Source organism: Helicoverpa zea, chromosome 12, assembly GCF_022581195.2.
Source record: "Helicoverpa zea isolate HzStark_Cry1AcR chromosome 12, ilHelZeax1.1, whole genome shotgun sequence".
Lineage (NCBI taxonomy): Eukaryota > Metazoa > Arthropoda > Insecta > Lepidoptera > Noctuidae > Helicoverpa > Helicoverpa zea.
In genome coordinates, this window is record NC_061463.1 from 8,085,669 (window position 1) to 8,107,918 (window position 22,250).

Genomic DNA, 22,250 nt, shown 5'->3' on the forward strand with positions numbered 1-22,250 from the left:
TATTTAGCTAAACACATAGTAAAACCTTCATCTCAACAACTATCAGATAATATTCAAGATTTATTGAATAGTTCCAAGTTTAATGACTTTGTTCACATTGTTTCAAACTCCATTGTTGTTTCAAGGAGGCAGACGCTAAGAATAATTTAATTTTCCTTCGCTTTAGTGTTATAAACCCCGGTTACACGTTATATGGAGATTATAGACGAGATTGGATAACAAACAAAGGACTCGTTTGGATTATAGAATGACGCTTGTCCCGCGCAAAAAGGGAAACGCTGTACTGACATTGAAATAAGATAATTATGCATAATACGGAATTGAGGACATAATTAAACGTTGCTTTGTTTGTAAATTGTGTAATAGTCAATGTTTTTGTTGTCATTTTCAGTTAACTCCACCTTGACGTCGCCGTAACAGTTGCATACGTAAATATACATTTTAATAACTGGAATTACATAGCATTAGGTACTTTTCAGCAGAACGATAGTTTTTCAGAAAAACTACTTATTACACAAAAGTTTTGCACTTTCAATATGCTATAGGTATGGTAACAACACATGAAGCTGAATTTTTGCGTGTTTTATAAACAGATTGGCTTACCATTTTAAAAGTTCGCTATTTACATAGATGCATATAAAATCAGGTAAAAACAAACGACGCGACGATCGGATATTGGCAGCGCCCGTCGCACGCTGAGCCGTTTTTATGCAGGAATTAAAGTTTAAAAAGTGTCCTAGTTAAATATTCACGACTTTTAGCCTCGCAAAAACCAACATAGCTAAACTATATTGAATTTCGTGAAGCTTAGGGTATCAATCAATTCTCAGCTGGATGTCGCGAAAAAATTCATGCACAGTCACGTAAATTGCTGGCTTTATACTAGCCTATAACGGAACGTCGAATAAAGTTTAACAGTAAATATGAATAAAAACTACAATTTCATTTTATGCATACATAAAAACATGGCTATATCTGACACGATGCGATCCCCGTATGTTATGAAAAAGTGTAACAATGGAGCGGTCCCGCGTAACTAGACATATTGGTTATTACGTCGTTATTAAACTGACGGCCATAAATCAAAATGTCTTTTGTTGAAGTTTTTGCTGCATCTACTTATTTCTGAGGTCAAACAGAGTAGAAAATGCTTTCAGCTTGTATATCGACAATATTTGTATGATCGATTTTTGTTACGGGATTTCCGCGAAAATAGGACATGAAGAAACAGACAATACTATACATGCATTGCGTTGTTGTTCTATTGTCGAAAATGTGATTCGATGACGGCATTGCTTATGTAGGCTTGGTTTCAAATCAATTAATTGTATCTAAAATATCGATGAAACTGAACGTTTTAACAATCACATTTGGGATTGTTACAATAAACTACAATACTAATTATATACTACAATTCGTAGTTTATTTCCGTGATTGTTCTATAAAGGTACCTACGTTAAAACGAATCGTTACGATGTAAAGGCACAATTCTACATTTTGGCATTTTTAACGCCTGGGTGTTAAAAATGTAGTACCGTGCCTTTTACTTAGTACAGATGTGTAATAACTGCCGTGGTATGATGTTTGCGCCTCCAGTGTAATTGCGCAGGCGTTCTCCTCCGGAAACAAAACAAAAGACGATCGCGTTAATTCCATAGAAAGCTTAGAACCGAAGCGCTTTCTTGTCAGATTGCATGTTATGGACACCATACTGGGCTCTATGGATACTCCATGATTACATATTGGGTAATAATTTAATTTGTGAGCTATCGATTCGCTGGGAAACGGTAATCTAGAGAAGGTGGGTGAATCAAACTTTCGTATTGTTCTCTAAGAGAATGGGCTGTTCGGTTTACTATTATTAAATGTTGTTATGTTCATCGTAGTGTATGTATGTTCGCAATAAAACCTTTGAACCTTTTACTCACAATCGCGTGTTGATAACTGTACATCCCACATTTATTGGCTGCATACATATTCAATATGATGCTGCAGATTCTTATCAAGAAAAAACACCAGCCTTTAATATGTTCAAATGAACGATGAAAGTTATTAGCTTTATCTTCCGTATTTAGATAAGCTCAAATAAATATTGGAAAAGATAAGAGAAAAGAACACGCAAAAACCTTTTAGCCGAGGACTTAAAAGGAAAAGTTTCACCTGTTGAAGTTTGTTAACAGTATTGCAAAGAAGTCCCGGGGGTCATTAGTATACCTAAGACTATAAAAAAGGCAGGAAGAGTTGACGCAACATTAACGGTCGTTGCAAGGAGAAAATTCTGCTTTTTCCAACCAGTATCACTACTTAGAAGAATCTAGACAACTTGATACGACACTTCCTAATTTGGCCCACGTATGAAGTTACATTCAAAACCAGATCGTTACGTGCATTAAACGGCATATGAGGCATTTAAATCGCAGACTTTATCGATGGAGAAAGTTGCGTGAGGACGATACAATCGATACACAAATCATAGTGACATCGATCCAATTTGCATTTTATATTCGATTCAAGAAAAATATCGAAAGTCTTATAACAATGCGTACATTTACCATATGTGTGAAATAATGCTTATTTATTAAAACAGTGGGAATATTTTGTAGTTTCTATGGCTACATGCGAGTATGGTTTGCCTACTTTCATTGACCTTTGTCACAATACACCGCGGCACATGATCACAATGGGTACGCTTATTAAAACGCTGGTTATTGTGAATGTTATGTCGTAAATTTGCGGTGTCGTTTGTAATGTCCACCAATGATTTGCATTATGTTTTCACCATCATAATACGAAATATATTGCGGTAGTAATAACTGTGAAATTTGTCAGTTTTATCATAACAATAAGCCATTAACTGTGAACAGAAGTGTTTGTCATTACAATAGACGTAGGTCTAGATCGTAGCTTGCCGTGCCTTCAAATGGCAATATTGCATATTCAGCCTATAGGGTCTTACCCATCAAATCCTTTATGCATAGACTTGTTTCAGGAATATCATTAAATTAATTATGTTTAATATAGGTGTACCTAATGTTCAATGCATGAATTTTGTTTCCACAGAACAGTAAGGTCGTAAGTTCAAAGTCCGCTACCATATTTGGTAGGAAACCACCACTTAGCGTAGTTAGGTCTTCGGAAAAGGCCAATAAATCGAGCAACCATTTCTTATAGGGAGATAGTAAATAGTACCATTTGAGCAAGGTCATTGACACGCAGGCCGCCTCTAAACTCTCGCCCGGGGTCCCGGAAGGTTTGTCGTGACTCCTTTATCGTCCCGGCGCGGTACCATTGTGTCAGGCCGACCTCAGGCCAACCCGTACATGGTCAGTGTACAGCGCCCAGTGTATTACGCCATTAACGTAACACAAACTAGCTCTGCACTTTGGATGCGTTCCTGAATATGAATGGAGTGGAATGAGCTTTTTGATTTAGTAGCTGCTTGTTAGATGTAGAGATACACTGCAGCGTGTTGAGAAAATTAATCTTCAAGAAAATGAAGCACGTTACCCCTTAATTGCATTTTAAATGAAAGTGTTCTTTTTGATTTAAAGATGAGGAAGAAAATGTTTTCATTGTCATTACGTAGGATTTCAACGAGCCTTTCAAAACCTACACAACATGGATATCTTTATAGTTCTTCATTCAGTCACACCCTAATAGATGCGTTCGAATTCGCCCACTTTCGACTCGTAACAGCATGGATCTAGTTACGTAATCCACTTTCCTTGACTAATTTATTTGGATTACAAACAATTTAGTTTGCGTAACTGTGGCATTTTTCCAATTCCCTTTGTTTTCGCGTTATAGCCTATAAATTGTACTGTTATGCAATTTTGTATCGGGAGATTGGCCGGCAGATTCTAATAGCATATTTTCCTATAAATAAATCTATCTTCGTTCCCCTAGCCAAGATTGTTTTGGCAATTTTGGAGTTTTGATTAAATTTATTACCTTTATTAGGCTATAAATATTGTTATGTGGGACTGCACCGTGATCATCAAAACGTAATTTAGAAAAACTATACCTAGCAGGATACTAAAATAGCATTGCATTTAGATCTTAGTTGAAGTTAGGTAATTCATTTAACTTTGACGTCTATAATTCATTTACTCTTGGCGTACAAGGTTCCTTAGACAGTTGAACTGCACTCCTGCCTCAAGTAAACCGGCCACAATTTCTGAAGTCTGTGCCTACATAAATCAAAGTCAAGCCATTTCAGCATGGCCGAGTAATAAATAAACATCCAAATACATTACTGTCCCGCAGCATTAGCAAGATATGTGTATTTCAGTTGTAGGCACTAAGTCCCGTTCCTGAGATCTAAGCGATTGGATGGCGATTCAAAGAGACGATAAAGTGTTCACGATTCAGTAGACGTTTGTAAAATTAGCGCACGAAACTGTTACACGAGCGATTTACTGAGCAATAAATTAATACAATCGTTGTTCCCATGCGCTGTTTTACTTTACCTTAGGTAACTTATAGTTTACCTTCCCTGGAATTTGTAGTTGTACGGTACATCCCGGCGCGGGTCACGCCTCTAAATGTCATTACCGTGGAACAGTCCCATGAAATCTCATCGTAAAGCGCTTCACTTTGCATAAGCACGTGTTGTCGACGCCGGCGACGATTCCCGGAACGTTTGTGATCTCTGCCGTGCGTTTGCAGCTTTGTTCAAGGCATAATGGCATTCCTGTTAAGTCGCAATTGATGGTTGTCAAGTGTAAAGTTGCGAAAGTTCAAGATGTTATCAAGCAACTAAATATCATTTTCCCTGATAAAATCTGTGTTGTGGTAGTTAAGTTGTCAAACATTTTTGTGGGGATTTTATCTCGAGTAATATATCATTCGGTTCGTGCCTCGCAGGACGTGTTGAGCCGTCTTCCCGTTCCTTTCTTCCGACTCGTGAAGATCAACATCCCACGTGTCAATCCTATGAGAGCAGTATATCTAGTGAGGTTGCGGAGGTCAAACGGTAGATGCTTCTTGAATACTGATGACTAAAATAGGTATGGTTAATAAAGAGAGAGGGAGTTGACCTCAGCGTAAGATTACCTGTAATTTTTGTACGATGTGGCATTAAGTAAGAAGTATAGGTACATACGATTAAAAGCTAAATTGTAAAGACGAATGACATAAAAGCTTGTCTTTTTATTAAAAAAAAAAAACATAAGAACTAGAAAAAAAAATATCTTTCTCGCCTCCATAGCTTCTTCGATGCGAATCGCAATTCACGATTGACTTAAGCAAGGCTGACCTTTGGAGCGGCTAGGAAAACAAGAGCGACCAGGCGTGAACGATAATCATCTTTTATTAAAAGCTTTTGGTCAAGAAGAAAACTAATACAAATGCACTTTAGTTTTTCTTTAAAATCCGGTATTGGTTTGTGAAATACAGGTATCCATTAAAACTACAGTGATTAATTATAGGAAGGGATAAAAGTGGATGATAATAACCTACTATCGATTGTAAATATATGTATGTACCTAGTGTTTTCGATATTAAGTTGATAATGACTTGATCACATGTAGGAAACAATTATCCACTTTACTGAACAATATGTAAAATACTTTCTTATCCACGCACGCGCAGTGCAATCTACTGAAAGAGCTTGTATAGCTGTAACTTTAGTGTAAAATACCTTTCTACCAATTAAAACGTCTTACACGAACATAGATAATAGAAGAGATAGTCGGCATGAGGTACTGAGACATTGGTATTCTACACAGTCGTTTGTTAGCCCAGAGTCCCATCGCTGGGCTAGATCGACGCCAGTGGGCTCTGTACCTCGTTAGCTGTGACCGTGTATCGGCTAACCTATCTAACCCTAGCTTTATACCAGTGTTGCATGTCCTTATGGCGCTTCATTTGACTCCCATGGAAATATGACAGTATATTGTTGCTATGAGTACAGTTACAATACGTTAAGTAGGTAAAGAGGGACTTGCTAGTCAAATGTGTGGTTAAATTATATTGAAGTTGAACAATAACGTTTCTAAAATTATTGGAAATTGTTTGACAAGATGCTGTTGCTGTTATCATTCATAAAATAAACATCAATTTTGTTCGTAATTTTATTATAAGTAAAAAATAAAAGCTCCTTTTATTTTATTTTTGACTGAGTGGGACAACGTGATACGTTTAGAAGGTCAACTAGGTGTATTTAGCTGCCAGTATTCATGCTTATGCCATTATCATTTATCGTACTTTTGGAGGGCCGAAATATGGTGAATATTACAAGACGAAATATGGTGAATAGATCTTCAAGTGCCTCACATGTGTAGATATTATATCATTACATTACGTGAGTTCATGATGTAATTTTCCTAGTTAGCCGTCCACCGTATGTCGCCGTCATCCGAATATCGGGGCCCATTATATACTCGTTACTTTAATGTGTTCTTAAGACGTCGCAAAAAATGTTTCCTTAGTACTCTGAAACAGTTTTTGTTGAACTCTATTGTATTTGCCGTGACTGACAAGAAAAAATATGCAATTTGATCATTACCTAAGTACGTGTGTTTTTCGTCAGCCAAGCTTGCTAAGGTCATTGTTAACTACGGTTCAGTGATATGTAGCGTTTTTGAACTTTACGTCCAAGATGAAGATTCTGTGTTCAGATTTGTAGCTCGGAGATCTGTACAAATAAAAAGCTTATTTTTACTTAATTGACACAATTACATGGATGGTATATATGAGGGATGTATTAGGAAAATGTAAAACAAACGACATATTTCTTTTATCTTTGTGAAGTGAAGACATTAGTTCCTCTTCCAAAAATAAATAAACCATTACATACAGTTACGGTTATTAACATGCAATCTTCAAAAACATACCATAAAAAATACTCTGTTTAGACCGCAGCATAATTTCAGTTATAATATTCGGTAATGATGATGTATATTACGGATGACTACGTTCTGCTTATGTAATTAGTTCCTGTATTAATTACGCATGTATGTCATATCAATTAAAACGACTCGTGCCTATTCATCAATTTTTGTGTACAAACATGTTGTAAACTGCTATTGTGAGTGCACTTTATTTCATTTGGTGGTTTTTGACATTGTAATCAAAATTGTATACGACAAATAATCTAAACTATTCATCATCCTCTGAGCCTTTTCCCAAACTATATTGGGGTCGGCTTCCAGTCTAACCGGATTCAGCTGAGTACCAGTGCTTTACAAGAAGCGACTGCCTATCTGACCTCCTCAACCCAGTTACCCGGGCAACCCGATACCCCTTGATTAGACTGGTGTCAGACTTACTGGCTTCAGACTACCCGTAACGACTGCCAAGGATGTTCAATGACAGCCGGGACCTACAGTTTAACGTGCCATCCGAAACACAGTCATTGGTGTCTAAGATATACTTAGAAAGTACATACAAACTTAGAAAAGTTGCATTGGTACTTGCCTGATCTGGAATCGAACCCGCGCCCTCATACTCGAGAAATAATATAAATAATCTAAACTATTACGATATTGATTTGTAGAACCAAATTCTAACAAACTAAGGTGATAGACCCAAGAAGAAGTATAAGATGAAGAAGATCTATATGCTCAAAAAAGTCTCAAACCAAACAGCACTGCTAAGTGCTTACCACGCATATGTAGGATCCACTCTATCTTATGGAGTACTTTATTGGGGATACTCTACTGATAGAGAGACACTATTAAATTATTAACACTTCCTTCTCTCTACATATGCGAGGCCTCCATTTTAGTAAAATCTAACATCAGTTCATATGTCACATTAAAAAGTAGTAGACTTCATAATACATTATCCAATAAGACACACCGCACTGCAGTATACGGTAACAGTATTTTTTGTATGAGGATCAAAATATACAATAAAGTTCCCACAGAAATTAAGAGCCTAAAATCTGTTACCATATATAAAAGGAAACTCAAAGATTTTCTCATTCAAAAAGCCTATTACTCTGTAAAAGAGTTTCTCGAAGAAAAATAATAATATAATGAGAAATGAATGTGATATAAATAATATGATATGTTCAACTAGATTATAAGACTAGAAATAAAGATATATATACATATATAGTATGATCTCACTAAATTTAGTTCTGTAATAGTAATTAGTTTTATTTATAAGTAGTAACATAGGAACCTAATGTTAATGTATATATATATATGATAATAAATTGCAATGCCTTAACGGGCAACTAAGTCCTAAGTACGTACCTAGTTATAAGATCCTTTTATACCACTTAGTTCGCAATAAAGATTTTGAATTAGAATTTGAATAAGTCATCTATGTAATCTTTGATTTAATTGAAGAAGAGCAAACAAAAAAAGATAAAAAAGGAATAGGAAACACTTGTCATCTCGCGAAAAAGAAAATAGACTGCACCTATTTGCCATACTATTTCCATTTAAGCAGTCTTGCTGTGTAGATTAAATTCCATGATGTATTTATTGGTCTGTTCCAGTACAACTGGTCTCACGCCTCCTTTTAAAAATATTTTAAAATGTTCACTAGTTTACTTACGTGCTTTAAAATGCGCATAATTGCAATCCCGTAACCGTTCAGTGGGAAACCTCTCATGAAGAAAAAGTTTCGACTTCGCGCCATATTTTTCCATTGTTAAGAGCAATTTATATTCCAATTCAGTCAATAATGTTATTGATGGTAATGGCTTGGGCAAATGAAAGTCCTCTAACGTGGGAAACGTGTTCAAAATATTATTGTTTAAAAATAAATTGCTAATGGAAATAAAATAGGATGGGTACCTAACCGTAAAAAATATTGTAAAAGAAACCCTATCCTGTATTTTTTAAAGTTATAATATATAGACATGATAGAAATCTACTTTTTAATTCTATTTTTAAAACGTTTCCTTCAGTGGATAGATAAACTAACTTCGAGTTTTGAAAATTCGAGACAAGTCTGTTTGTCGGCTATTCAGTTCCAGTTCAGAGAATAAGCATGGATCTATATAAAAGGGATTGTTTAGTACAATCGTAGTCTAAGATTAACGGTTAAAATAAGAAGACGACTATTTCTTGAATTGTAACAACTTAAAATTAAATACTTTTATTAATTAGTATTCGTTAGAGTTTAAAAAAGTTGTCAGTCATTTATCAATGTATGATTAGTATATTAGGTCATTGTTTTTACAACCGCACTTGTCATAGCAACGATGTCTGATACAAATAGGTGCCTACACGCAATTAATACCGACGATAGAACTCATTTATAAAATACTTTACGAGCCGTTTGTGTCCCGTAATTGTGTCGCAACGAAGTAGGTATTATACAATGTGCAATCATATTTGTAAATAGAGAATAAAACAAAGAATTGATTGTATAGTTGTGTTGTCTATTAGCAAATCTATGAGTTAATGTTGCGGTGGGAACACGCAAACAATAATCTTGAACTTGGTTGCATAAATAATGGCTGTCGCGGATAATTCGATCCTAGATGCGAATCTCGATGCGCCGGCGGCATCTAGTCGTGTATGCTGCGTTTGCGCACGTGCGTATAAAGCGCTGTTGGCTTACGTATGTTTGGCACGCTATTTATTTAGAACCAATTACAATTCAATAATTTATATGGGTTCATGTCTAAATTGGGTGTTGTATTCACATTGTGACGTACGTTTTTATAAGATTTTTGCGCAGTGTTGTTGCTTTTTCATCATAATTTGATTTGTTAAAATGTTTAGTGTTTCAAAAACAAAGCAGTTTACAAATAGCAAGATAATCCCAAAACAAATCAATAGATAATCGAATATCTGCAATACTAGGTACAAACAAGCATTCATTACAATATCCCTTTTTCCCAGAAATATACAAAGCTTATCTCATTCATACTGTGAGGTCTCATCTATGAAACGATTGCAAGGGATTGAGGCCGGCGTCAGTTGTCTGGAGTCAAAACATCTAGATGTCTGGATCTGTATGGAGTACCCTTGAGGGTTGCCGGCACTAGTTTAATGTAAGCGAACAAAGACTGAGGCCTCCTGTCGGTACTCGATATCGTCCTAATAGTCTACAGTCTACACAATGGGCCATGTTGGACAATCAACGGTTCCCATCGCGGGCTTTTGTGGACGGAGGCTGTCAGCTTTGTTTGTGATTTCTCATCAACGTAACTATTTAAAGCGAATATAGCTACTATTACATAAAATACCTGTAATAGCTGATGCAAAAAAAAAATGAAAGCCAGTTTAAATGTTACGGTATTTTTATAAATTGTGGAAAATGAAAAAAAATATCCACAATTCTAAAAATGTTATACAATTACAATGGCACTTAAATGGCACGTAAACAAATGAGAACTTCATGAATCCACTTCTGCTGTTAACAACATTTGAACATCTGAAAGGATCGTACAAAAATACGGCACATGAGTTTCTCCTCATGCTTACTAGTAGATTTATCCAAGTACGATTTCCTGGGCTGTAGAAACATTCTTCTAAATCCATTAACATTACACTATCTTAATCACTAATTAGAAAAAACGATCCTTTCAAACATTAATGAAGTCAATGAAACACCAGCTAGAGTTGCCAGCTTTAATTATAAAATTGAAAAAAAAAACTAGTTGCAGTCACATATCCTGTAGACCCGATTGATGTTAACGATGTACCTGATAGTACTGTCAAGCATTTTATCTATTTAATATCATAGAGTCTAAGTGTGTCTGTGTGTAATGGAGATGCACTCACTAATGTAGTTATTCAAGATAGAGTTGTAGGAGATGGGAGGTAAAATATACATGTTATCGTGTAGGGCTACAAAAAAGCAGTTGATACTTTAGATAAAAATAGCTTATACAGGGTATCACTCGAAGAATGGATCAAATTGAATAGATGCATGGACAGAGTAATATTATAGAAAAATACATAAACAAAGTAATATATTGATGACCCGTAAAATTTACCGGCATTCTGAAGTCAAAAAGTTGAAAAAAGTATGCATGCATGCACCCATTTCATTTGACTCATACTTCGATTCTCCTATCAACAGAATGTTGCTTTATTCCTATATTTCCTGACCTATTTTCATTGCCAGTGTTTGATAACGGGCATAGCCGCAGTCACAAGCTAGTGCTATATAAACGATCGGAAAAACGGTATTCTTCTTATTACGATTATTATCTAAGGAATCCGCATAATATTTTATGTTGGATTTCCTTTTGTGCTTTAGGATATTCAGCTTACCTTGATCTTGAAGTAGAAAATTTGTAATGTTTAATGAAAATAGGTAAGAGAAATAGACTATTTGATATTCTTCCAATTCCGTAGTTTTCACTCTGAGACAACCCTATACGATCTAATTAAAATGAAAAAGTCATTTTGTTTACGTTATTTCCAGTGTTTATAGTTAAGAACTCGTAAGTTACGTACTTGAGTACAAATTAAGTAATAAAAAATTACATGATTTGGATCAAAATATTTAATACATCTTTACAACAGCAATTATTAGAAAAGTTAGTAGCCATATAGATAATATAGATAAAACTTACAAATTACCCCATTTCCTAACAGCCGGTAAAAGAATATTATTAGTAAGTATAGGTTCTAGTCAGGGATATTGCTATATTACCCGGATAATAAAATGTGTGTTGATTGCCGACAAACGCAGTAATAAAACATTTAAAATAAAATAAATTATATGTCTCTGCAGCACTGACTAGGTATAATTGAGATAATGATCTCTTAAATAATCTTTTTCGTGATCTCGTAATCCCTAGACTGGTATTTCGTAAAATAGTCAATAGTTAATTCCATGCGATATCTAACAGTTGGCCATTCGGCTTAAAAATCGACTTCTAACGCATCGAAAAATCGACTTCTAACGCAACTTATGCTTATCAATTATATCAGTACAAATAGATTGTATCACCATAGCAAAAACAACTTAAGGTAATTTTTCTGTTACGTACAAAAATAGTCCTTTTATTTGAAGCAAAGGAAGCATTAAGTTTGGTAAATCTTTAGTCACTGATTTTTATTAAACGACCAGACCAGACCACATAAACCTTTTAGCACAATGATTACTCTTCAAATAAGCAGAGCATGTAATAAATGGTGAAGATGATTTAATTACATACATTAAGTTAGCAAATACGCATCATCACACATTAACCACCGATTATGTGGTAAATCACAGAAGAAAAATTCCAATTTTATATAGTTTTTTGGTTTCATCACCCCAGGCTAAAAAGAGCAGTGATTTATTCATAGTCCAGATTATAACTGTTGGCGTTCCACAGACTATCATTAAGCTTCAAATAAATGTTATTAGAATCATCACGCAATGGTATTAATATCAATTTTTCGCAAATCATTAAGTAAGCTACACATATATTAATCTTTGCAAGCTCTCAATAAATCATGCTAGATCTAATTTTGATCGATGAACCGGTGAGTGGTCTGATGAAAGTCTGTAACTGTTGTAGTCAGATATTTTAGAGCATCGTGAAAATTAGGGATGCACTAATGGCATAATGATTTGCAAGTTCATGTTTTTTGTTTGTTATTTTCGTTGGGTAATGGCTGGAGTGCGGGTTGATTGGTGCTATCGTAGTATCGTCATTACTTCGCGATCTTCGTTTAGGTATCAATTTTCGTGTCAATCGTGAGTCGTGCATGCTCATTGGGGTCACAAGTCGTGACGTCACTGCTCCCGACTCCGGATGTGCTCCGCTACACTTGATTCGTTTTTCTTTCTTCAATATCATTATTGCTCACATTATCAAAGAAGCCGTGTTATTTATTTTCTTAGTTGCCGTTATTATTTGGAATGAAGACGTAGTTTTTATGAATCCATCAGGCACAGCCTATTAGTATGGTTCACGCTTTAATGGTAACCAAATGGTTTTTGTTCTATTTCTTATTGTTGGTTTTTCTTTAGATAATAAAGTGATTTGGCATTAACTGAGGACCATATAAAGTGTAGTGTGTCAATAAAAAATGTGTATAAGTTTTCTCATCGTTCGTTTCGTTCGTTCGTTCGCTCACGAAACGAACGAAAGTTACAGCATACCAAAAATCAGAACAGCTGCACGGGCAGATTCAGCCCTCAAAAAAGCTTATGAAATGTAAGGTGCATTTCTTTAATGCATCTTTATTTTTATCATTTCCTTTCCCCGGCTCTGACACATTAACGCTTATCAACCATTGTTAAGCAGACAATACTTGTGAACTCCACAATCAGCTAACGGTCCGTAGCTTATCATTACCAATCTTAACATACTGTAACAATTTTTCGCTAACCTCGAATGTCTCAGACGTACTTTTATGGGCACAAGTAAACAAAAGGCTATTAAGCTGATCATTCGCTTTTGTTCCGTAGAAAGTTGTTAGATCTCACACCTCGTCTCATTTTCATAATGTACGTCTTTAATTACCAGTAATTACTTATAATATGTTACTGTGCTAAGTGGTCTCGCTCATTCGTTCTATAGCATTCTACTATCCCAGATCCAATGCGAGCTAAAGATACCTAATCGATCATGAAGGTTTTAACCTAGACTTTCCACAAGTTTTGCTTTATTACAATTTCAAATTGCAAGTATGTACTTCAAAAAAAACATCAATCATGAATACAGATAAAACATCGAAAGCCATAAATGGGGATGCAGAATGAAAGTTACCGGATAAGAAATCAATTAGAATCCATATCAGTTTTATTTTAATTAAAAGGATGCGATTTGTTTTTATTCAGTGCGCTAACTTTAAATGTGCAACAATTTAAATAGGTGGTAATGTTTTGAAAAAAAGTCTCATGGCGTCTCCGAATGTTTTTCGAATCGTTTTTTATTAAGCTCCTTGCAGGTGGTCCCGACCACAGTGATTGCAGACGAAAGGTCCAAATAAAAATAGAATGTGTAGCTTGACAAATTGTGTCCGAGGAAATTGCTGTGGAGATATCATTATGTACAAAAAAATATAGTTTATTTTAGGTACTATAAAATCTTCGTCACTTTTATTAAAAATCATTCACAAAACAGAGAAATAACTAATTAGCAAGAGTTTAGATAATGATGGATTAAGTTCCCTTGAGATTTTGTGCTGCTTTGCCAATTGCTAGATATAATATGTTCTCACAATTGTTATGATACTGCTGCAAAAACATCTTACCAAACTCTAACACTTTTCACAGATTACCGAAAAAAGAGCGTCAATATCAGGAACTTGAATCCAACTTGTGCGCGTGACAATAAAATGGTGACATATCATAAAATATATATCATGGCTACACATTAACCCCGAAAGCAATGACAAGAAAGTCATACAGTTATGTTATACACACAATGGTGGCGTATTACCGATTTGTGAAAGACAATTTCCATCTGTTGGGTCGTGCGAAGGAAATGTAATCTAGTGTATTACTGTCGCACTATCTAACAGGAACACTTTATTGTAGTTCTGTTCTCAAAGAGGTTCGATATGCTTTGGATAAAGCGATATCGGTGAAGAGTAATGTGATTTATAGGCTTTTTAGATGGTGGAAAATACAGAGTGCCTTTCTATTGTCTGCCTCAGTTAATGAATTTAAATATTCGTATTATAAATATTTTTAATTAATATTTAAAAAAAAAATTTCGTTATACAAATGTTCTTTTTTTAAACCTCTTTTCTCACGCGGCATAAAAAGTTTGCTAACTCAAAAAGTTTGTGGCTTTGCGAACGTTTTTACCAAGATTATTCGTGAATAGGTAGCACGGGGTATTTTTTACTCTCTGAAAACATTTGCAAAGTTCCACGGACTTACTTAGTTAATACGCAACCGGTAATTTTATTTCGTCCGATTAGTTCTAGAGTCATCAGCCGCAGTTCGCGCAAACTACTAATATAATTGTACGTAATGGAAATTATAAAAGATGTAAATTATGTGTTAGCGTCCATTCCATTTGTGGCTGTTTTTGCTGCGGGTAATAAAAGCGTATACATTAAGGAATTTAAAAGAACATTTCTGTGTTTAACTGAGAAATAAATTGTGAAAACGACGTGCTCTAAAGTTACCTATAAATTAAAGTCAGTTTGTGGATTAACATTGGTTATTTTGCCTTCAGTGACTATTCCCAATGAGCTTTCTTTAAAATCTTATCTCGTCCAATCTCGGATTGCACGTTTCTCTGTGTTGTTTTATGCTGTATCTCACAAAACCATGGAGGTATTTATGGTTTGTTGCTAGTTTGCAGTTTTGTTCTATTGTATTTAACACGCTAATTATTCTTTATGTTGTATGTATGTATGTCGACACTGAAGATACCTAAACATTACTATAACGTCCGTGTTAATCGATCAACATTTTTTTTTCTAAGAGCTACATCCAAATTAGAACAATAGTTCATTAGTCCTATCAATTTGTATCAAAATTGCAATCAATCAGAGTTGTCACATTTATTTTGATTGAATTATATTAAGTTCTATAAGATTATAAACTTTCACTAACGTTATTAATTTGTTTTTTCCCCAGGAGTTCCTACGGACCGCACAGAGCACGCGTATGCGTCTGCGCAAGAGTACAAAGTGGCTCTCGAAGCTATAAGGAGGCATACCGGCGCAGTGAGTAACACCTTGCATTTTATATATACGCGTATAGGGCTGGTGCTAAAAGCATTTTTATTACAATCTCCTTTTATCTGTGAGTTTTATAGCTAATTTGGTAATTAAAGAACCAGTCGGTAAGTACTTGGAGAGATTTTACAGGGTGCATTGTACTTACGTTAGTTTATGTCATTGCTAAGAAACTGCTTGCTCATTTCATTTTTTTAATATACTTTTGTCCCGTAAAAAAAATAAGCTCTGAGTCGTTGAAAACCCCTAGTATATTTTATTCCTGTAGTTTTTACCCGAAGTAAATAACACATAATTCTTTAGTGGGACAACAAAAGCTTTTTTGTTCATCTAGTCGTAGGCTGCATGAGAGTAATGTTATAACAGTACACCGTATTAAACCTAAAGCTATGTGCCAAAATAACATAACTAATTCATCACGTTTAGCAATCATAAATTAGATTTATTATTGTTTGACGAGCAAACAAAACGCTATTGTTTTTTTTCCGATCCTTATAAATTGAGGTATCTCTAGACTATGTACAGTTTATCTGCAAATAAATCATTATAAATGAATGATAACTCATTTATCATTTATCGGATTGCTCAATCCTTCTCCGTGAGAGAGGAGGCCTGTGCCCAGCAGTGGGACGATAAAAAAAGGCTGTAACTGTAACTCATTTATCATCGTTTAGAGTGCGTACAGTTATTTTGTACTTTGCAATTTGACTTTGTTTTTACCCTTTCGGCATTAGCCTCCAAAATACAATGATTGCAATTTGACACTGCTATTTTGTTCTCTCCATGACATTATATGCCCTCATGTCTACTATAAATATATAGCAAAAAATAAATGATTTATCGCTTTCCATAGATCGGTAGGTTTTTCTCACTTTTCTGTCATCATATCTCTATTTTGTGTACTGTTTAATTTATGACTATTAATATCGAAGTGTCACATAGGTAAGTTCATCCATACTTTTTTAGCTTTCGATCTAAAGGTACGAGCCGAAAATATGAACCGACATGATTGAGTTTTTTAGCTCATAAAAAAGAAAAACTGACCATAAGGCCAACAGCCAACCCTACATAACACAATTATACTTACTTACATTGCGTACGAATTTCTAAAGTAATAGTCTATTACAGTGGCATTGTAGCACGAGTGGCTCCCTCATTGACAGGTAATGGAGTTGGAATCATTCTCATCGTGATCGCGCCTGTCCACTATCTAATAATAGACATACTTGTGAGCCACCGGTTCAAACAGATCGGTTTCAGTAGAATGACAAGTTATAAAAACTCCGAAATCCGTTATGTTACGTAGCATTTTACTACAATTTCATCATAGGCTGCGAACACTCCTCTTCTGATTGTCTTCTGTTTTAGAATCACTTGATCTAAAATAAGATCTTAATCAGGCTATATTAGGAGTAATTTGAGATTATATTTCTGTTCATTTTGCCTTGTATTTTATGACCAGTTCAGCATTTTGTTAGTTCTTCTGATAAAAGTCTTAATCATGTGAAGATTTCTACATTTCTTGCCAAAACCCAGAAAATATACCTTAACTAGGTTCTACCTTGTTCACACTAGGCCCTAACTACATATAAACACAAACGAGATTGCGGTCAGACTCCCTATCATCTCCGTGTGAATGCAGGCACAGTCGTCTGACTTGATAGTCAGACTGACGTAACCTAAAGGAGCATTAGCAAGTTATATATTTATGCACGGATTAATTAAGCTTTCAGGCACCTAAAGGATAAAAACCATATGATTAGGTACGTTTAAATATAGCAAGTTAATAACATTTATCTGTAGGTAAGTACTAACACCGACGTGAGTTAAGAATATTTTTTCTTTAATTTATGCAGTCCTTAGATAGACTTAAATGGCCTTACTACAAAAACTTTAACAACTGTTTTACACTTATCTAAAAAAAATGTGGCTCCAAAATGAACCTTATGTCAACGTCATAATTTGTCATTTTTTTAGACAAGTCTTAAACTGACGTTAAAAAGTTTTTGTGGTAAGACGGTTAACGCGAGTATAACTCGTTTATATCTTTCGAGATAACAAGGGTGGTTGTAAAAAGGTATAACGCCTATAACTAGTTTTTTATTTCATCAGATGGTAAAAGCTTCTGTTGTTCTCTGAGCGCTAATGACGAATGATCGGTACTGGTTTGTATGTTTTATTATTCTGAAAAAGCTATGTTTTAAATATTCAGTTCGGGAACAGGCGTGAAAATTGAAGCCTGTAAACGTTAATCCAAACATACAAAAAGATAAGAAAATGTGGAGATTTCCTGTAGGAAAAAATAGAAAACTTTTAGGTATACTCTCCAATTCGAGTTAGTAGAAACTTAGATGCTCAGAATCATTAGCATACTCGTCTTTAATTTAAAAACTTCGATGACTATGATCACATTACAAACTATTAATAGACGGAAGGGCAAGGAAAACTTTATGGAAATTTTATTGCGCAGAGATCATAGACCCTTATAGAGTTGAACGTTCGTTTTTTTTACAAAACTTAGCTGCTCATATTTTTATTTCCGTTCATACTATTCAATGCCCTTACCAATGCTTTTCAATAGGCATTGTGGTCTGGCTTCTACCTATATGAAAAAACTAAAATATTGCTTTAATCTAAACATAACCAAATACATTGCAAATATGACGAAAATGCGAAACAAATCATACATAACAAACAATCATTCATACGCTACTTACCTTTGCTAGTAGAAATCAATTAGTCTCTCTGCCAGCTTACTTCATTGTTTTAAATGTATACAGGCAAGCTTCCTATTCATAGAATACACAATAATCAAGAAGTCCGTCATCATACAACACACAAATTAGAACTCCATGGTTATTTGTTCCCAGGAGCGCAGCAAACCCCAACGAACACTAGAAGCTGAGCCTGAGGATTCTCAGCAGGAGGCTGAGCAGGAATACTTGGATGAGCTGCTGGTGCCAGAACCTTGGGAGCTGAACAACACGGCTCGGGCTGGCACTGAGATCCTGTTCTTCAATCGTGTGCCCAAGGTTGGCAGTCAAACCTTCATGGAACTGCTGCATAGGTTGGCCTATAAGAATCAGTTTGGTAAGTGCTTAGTGAGTAAATAAAGAATCAGAACTTACTTAAATATAATGCTATAAAATATAATCAGTTTAAAAACTACGGTAGTACATGAAGAAATTCAGGTTTATATGTATGTCAAAACAAAACCATAAACCACTTCTTTCAGTTTCCAATATGCAGAATATCTAGAGAAATCATAGGTTCTAACAACCCATTAAAACATTGCTCCTCAACATAATAAATATTTTCTGTGCTCCTCCACATTAAGAATTTAATTTTCTGCTGCAACCACGGTTATTGCAGCTATAAATCTAAACAAAACAAATATGGAACAATTATCTCCAGACCAAACACGCTGGTAATTAAATAAGAGAACATAAGAGTGCAGTAATCGATTGCCTGCTAAGCACAGACTAGCTCCTATTTAGTGCAAGCAATGTATTAAACTGCATCTTGCTTGCATGTAACAAATGGTCCGTGGAAACAAATAAGGGCTTGAACCAAACACATCGTGATTTGAAAATGTTATGGCGAGAATCTACTAAATTTGTTCACGCACCTTTGTTCGCGAGTAAAATACGCACGCAATTTGTTACTGTGTGCTAGAGCAAGTTGACTATAAGAAATATTTGTATTCATCAAAGTGCCGCAAACCAGTGTTATCTGCTCTTAGGTGCTGTCTGTATTGAAGTTCTCAGAAACAGTAATTTTACATCAATTAACGATAAAATGTATACACGGTCACATCAAATAAATGTACTCAATAAGTACCGTGTTTATATCCGAAAACATTTAATTAACTCCATTAAAGTTGATCATTATAAATGACTGCGATTTAGTTTCCTTGCGCTAAAACACTTAAGAATTTAATACTCGAATATTTTATTTCTTAAGCAATTAAGCGTTGAATTTATTTGGTAACCGTGTTCTCTTTTGCACCGGTCATTAGCGAGTTTGTTGGTCCTGTGGCGCTAAAATACCGGTCACAATCAGTGCTAAGGCGCTCATTAAGTTTTAAGATTGTGTAAACATTCCACAATTTAATATATGGACTTACTTTATTTGTACAAGCAAATTAATCTTAATAAAAAGCTCTGTGATTTTAAAAAAACTTTATTAACTAATTTCAAGTGTTTCAAATCGACATTGAATTGTAGCTGTAACTTGTATCTCTACGTTATTAAAACGGTTGGAAGTTAGCGACAAATAAGTATCTGCAAAAGCTATTCAATACATTAATAGGCATTTTTAATTTTGTTCTGCTTTTCAATAAAGGATATTACCACTTAGCTTTTCTAATTTAATTGGAAAATCTTAGCGGTTACGACATAGCATAGATTTTACATCGATCAGTGTAAACTAGCCCTGTGAAAAGCATTTTATATTTACTGAAAGGTAATTTAATTTTGAGCGAATATATTTACCACACGAGGGCAAGTCATGTCCTTTAGTAGTTGTAAAAACTTATATGGAAGCGACAAGAACATAGAAATGAAAATCTAATAATTAGTATTACCTGTGTGTAGGTTTCCACCGAGACGCAGTTCAGCGCGTGGAGACGATTCGGCTGGCGCCAGCCGACCAAGTAGCACTCGCGAGTCTGGTGTCCAGCTATGATCCCCCGGCCTCCTACATCAAACACGTTTGCTACACCAACTTCACCAGGTAAGTCAACATTTTTCTTTGTAGTTACTTTCTTGCCGTAATGCGGTCGCCGTAGCCTAGCTTCCTCTTCCATACTTGTCTATATGACGTCATTGCGTGAGTAACATTTTTTAAAGCTGCCTATATCTTTTTCACAGTCCAACCATCGCTTCTTCAATGTTCCTCTATAAACTAGCTTACGTTTAAATACAATAAAAAACTAGCGTTAAAATTTTATAAGACTTAAGTTTAATAGAAGTAAAAAAAATATCGTAAAAGTAATTTAAAACCAAGGACCAAAAAGAACTTATAATATTTTTCAAAAAGAAACAAAATAACGTTGAAGTTGTATCATGGCAATCCTGGCATGAAGTTTTAATAACATTGCCTTAAGGTTCGACGGAAATATAACAGGGTAACTTTACAATGAAAGCCTTTCAAAGTTTTAGGGTTCTACGACTTGCATGTACTATTTAAGTTAGTGGTGAATTCGCGATACTAATAGCAGAGAGCTTGAGAGGCACAAACCGCCGCCGGCGACTGAGCCGTGAAATGAGCGAATCGAAAACAAAATAAACATCAAAACTCCTCGCTGTATTTATGTTCGCAAATTGTTAAATCAAACCGTAATGGGTAAACTTCTGCAATATCAAAACTATGAAAGTACAACTTCGATAAAAAATACGCCAGACATGATCTGGGACTCAGACAATCAAACTGCAACAATTTACATTCAAAACCAATTATTAGTTCGGAAACCATTCAAAGCCTCAAATGATGCATAAACTAGCGGTATCTGGCGCTAAATCTTCAATGATATGAAACAAAAACTTAACAGACCCGCGGCTGTCATTCAAGGCACTGATACTCATATTTACGCATTGACTCACTGTTCCATTTGGCTTTAAAACGAAGCCGCCGACATTCAAACATCAATCACACTGCACCAAATTTTATCGGTTCTATAGAAGTAAATATAACATGATTAATGAAGGAGGTAGCGTTAATTGCGATCGCCTATTACCTGATAGGTGACTCTCTTGTTAGTGTTAATTACAGAACAGAGGCACGTGTAAAAATAGTGTATTTAATCTCTATTGTTTAACCGTCGGCCGTTGTAACGAGAGCAGAATATTGCGTTTTGGTGCAACTGTTTTTCATTTAACTTTTGATTGCATTGAATTTTATCTACAGTTTTTCAGCAGTTACAAAAACGTCTGATGATGTCAATAGATGACATAGATAGGTTGTTGTCTATTATGAGTTGCGGGAATTGTTATTGTACTGCAATTCAATTATCTAGAAAAATATAGACGGAAAAAAGAAGATACTTATGATGGAAGGTTATCCGAGCTAAAAATAGCAACCGTTTTATTGACTTATCTCGAGCTGGAAAAGGCCTTTGACCTGGCACTTCGAAGTGGTACGCGCTTTAAGTTGAAAAAAGTTTTTAATTTTCTTTTTCCTATTTATAACTTTTTATTGATTGTAAACAAAATATTCCAGGTTGGGTTTCCCGTCGCCAATATACGTGAATGTGGTCCGTGACCCGGTGGAGAGGGTGATCTCATGGTACTACTACGTCAGAGCTCCGTGGTACTATGTGGAGAGGAAGAGGGCCTTCCCCGACCTTCCGCTGCCTGACCCCGCCTGGCTGAAAAAGGTAAGATTATATATATTTAACTTCTAAAAAAGAAAATTGTGCTTGAAAATTGGGGTATTTTGGAAGGGAGATTTGAGGAATAATAGTTTTTCATCAAACCAAGCCTATTTGATATATGACTGTTTATAGCTTATCCTGTATACATAAATACATATACATATATCTCAGGTTTTCTGTTAACGAAATGTCATGTCGTTTCCGGCTTAAGAGATTTTGTACTGTTGTTAATGGATACCAATGTCAGTCATTCAGGACATGAATCTTTATATTAAATACTAGCTGTTGCCCGCGACTTCGTCTGCGTGGGCAATATAGAA

General features: G+C 35.2%; 1 protein-coding gene across 2 annotated transcripts in view; it reads left to right on the plus strand.

The window, feature by feature from the left end:
• LOC124634930 (heparan sulfate 2-O-sulfotransferase pipe) overlaps positions 1-22,250 on the plus strand; it is an 83,207-nt gene that overhangs the window by 53,484 nt on the left and 7,473 nt on the right. For both annotated transcript variants that reach the window (XM_047170622.1, XM_047170621.1), the window contains exons 4-7: positions 15,457-15,545; positions 18,428-18,647; positions 20,153-20,291; positions 21,777-21,933. In XM_047170622.1, the coding sequence (XP_047026578.1) occupies positions 15,457-15,545; positions 18,428-18,647; positions 20,153-20,291; positions 21,777-21,933 (605 nt within the window). The remainder of the gene's footprint in view (positions 1-15,456; positions 15,546-18,427; positions 18,648-20,152; positions 20,292-21,776; positions 21,934-22,250) is intronic.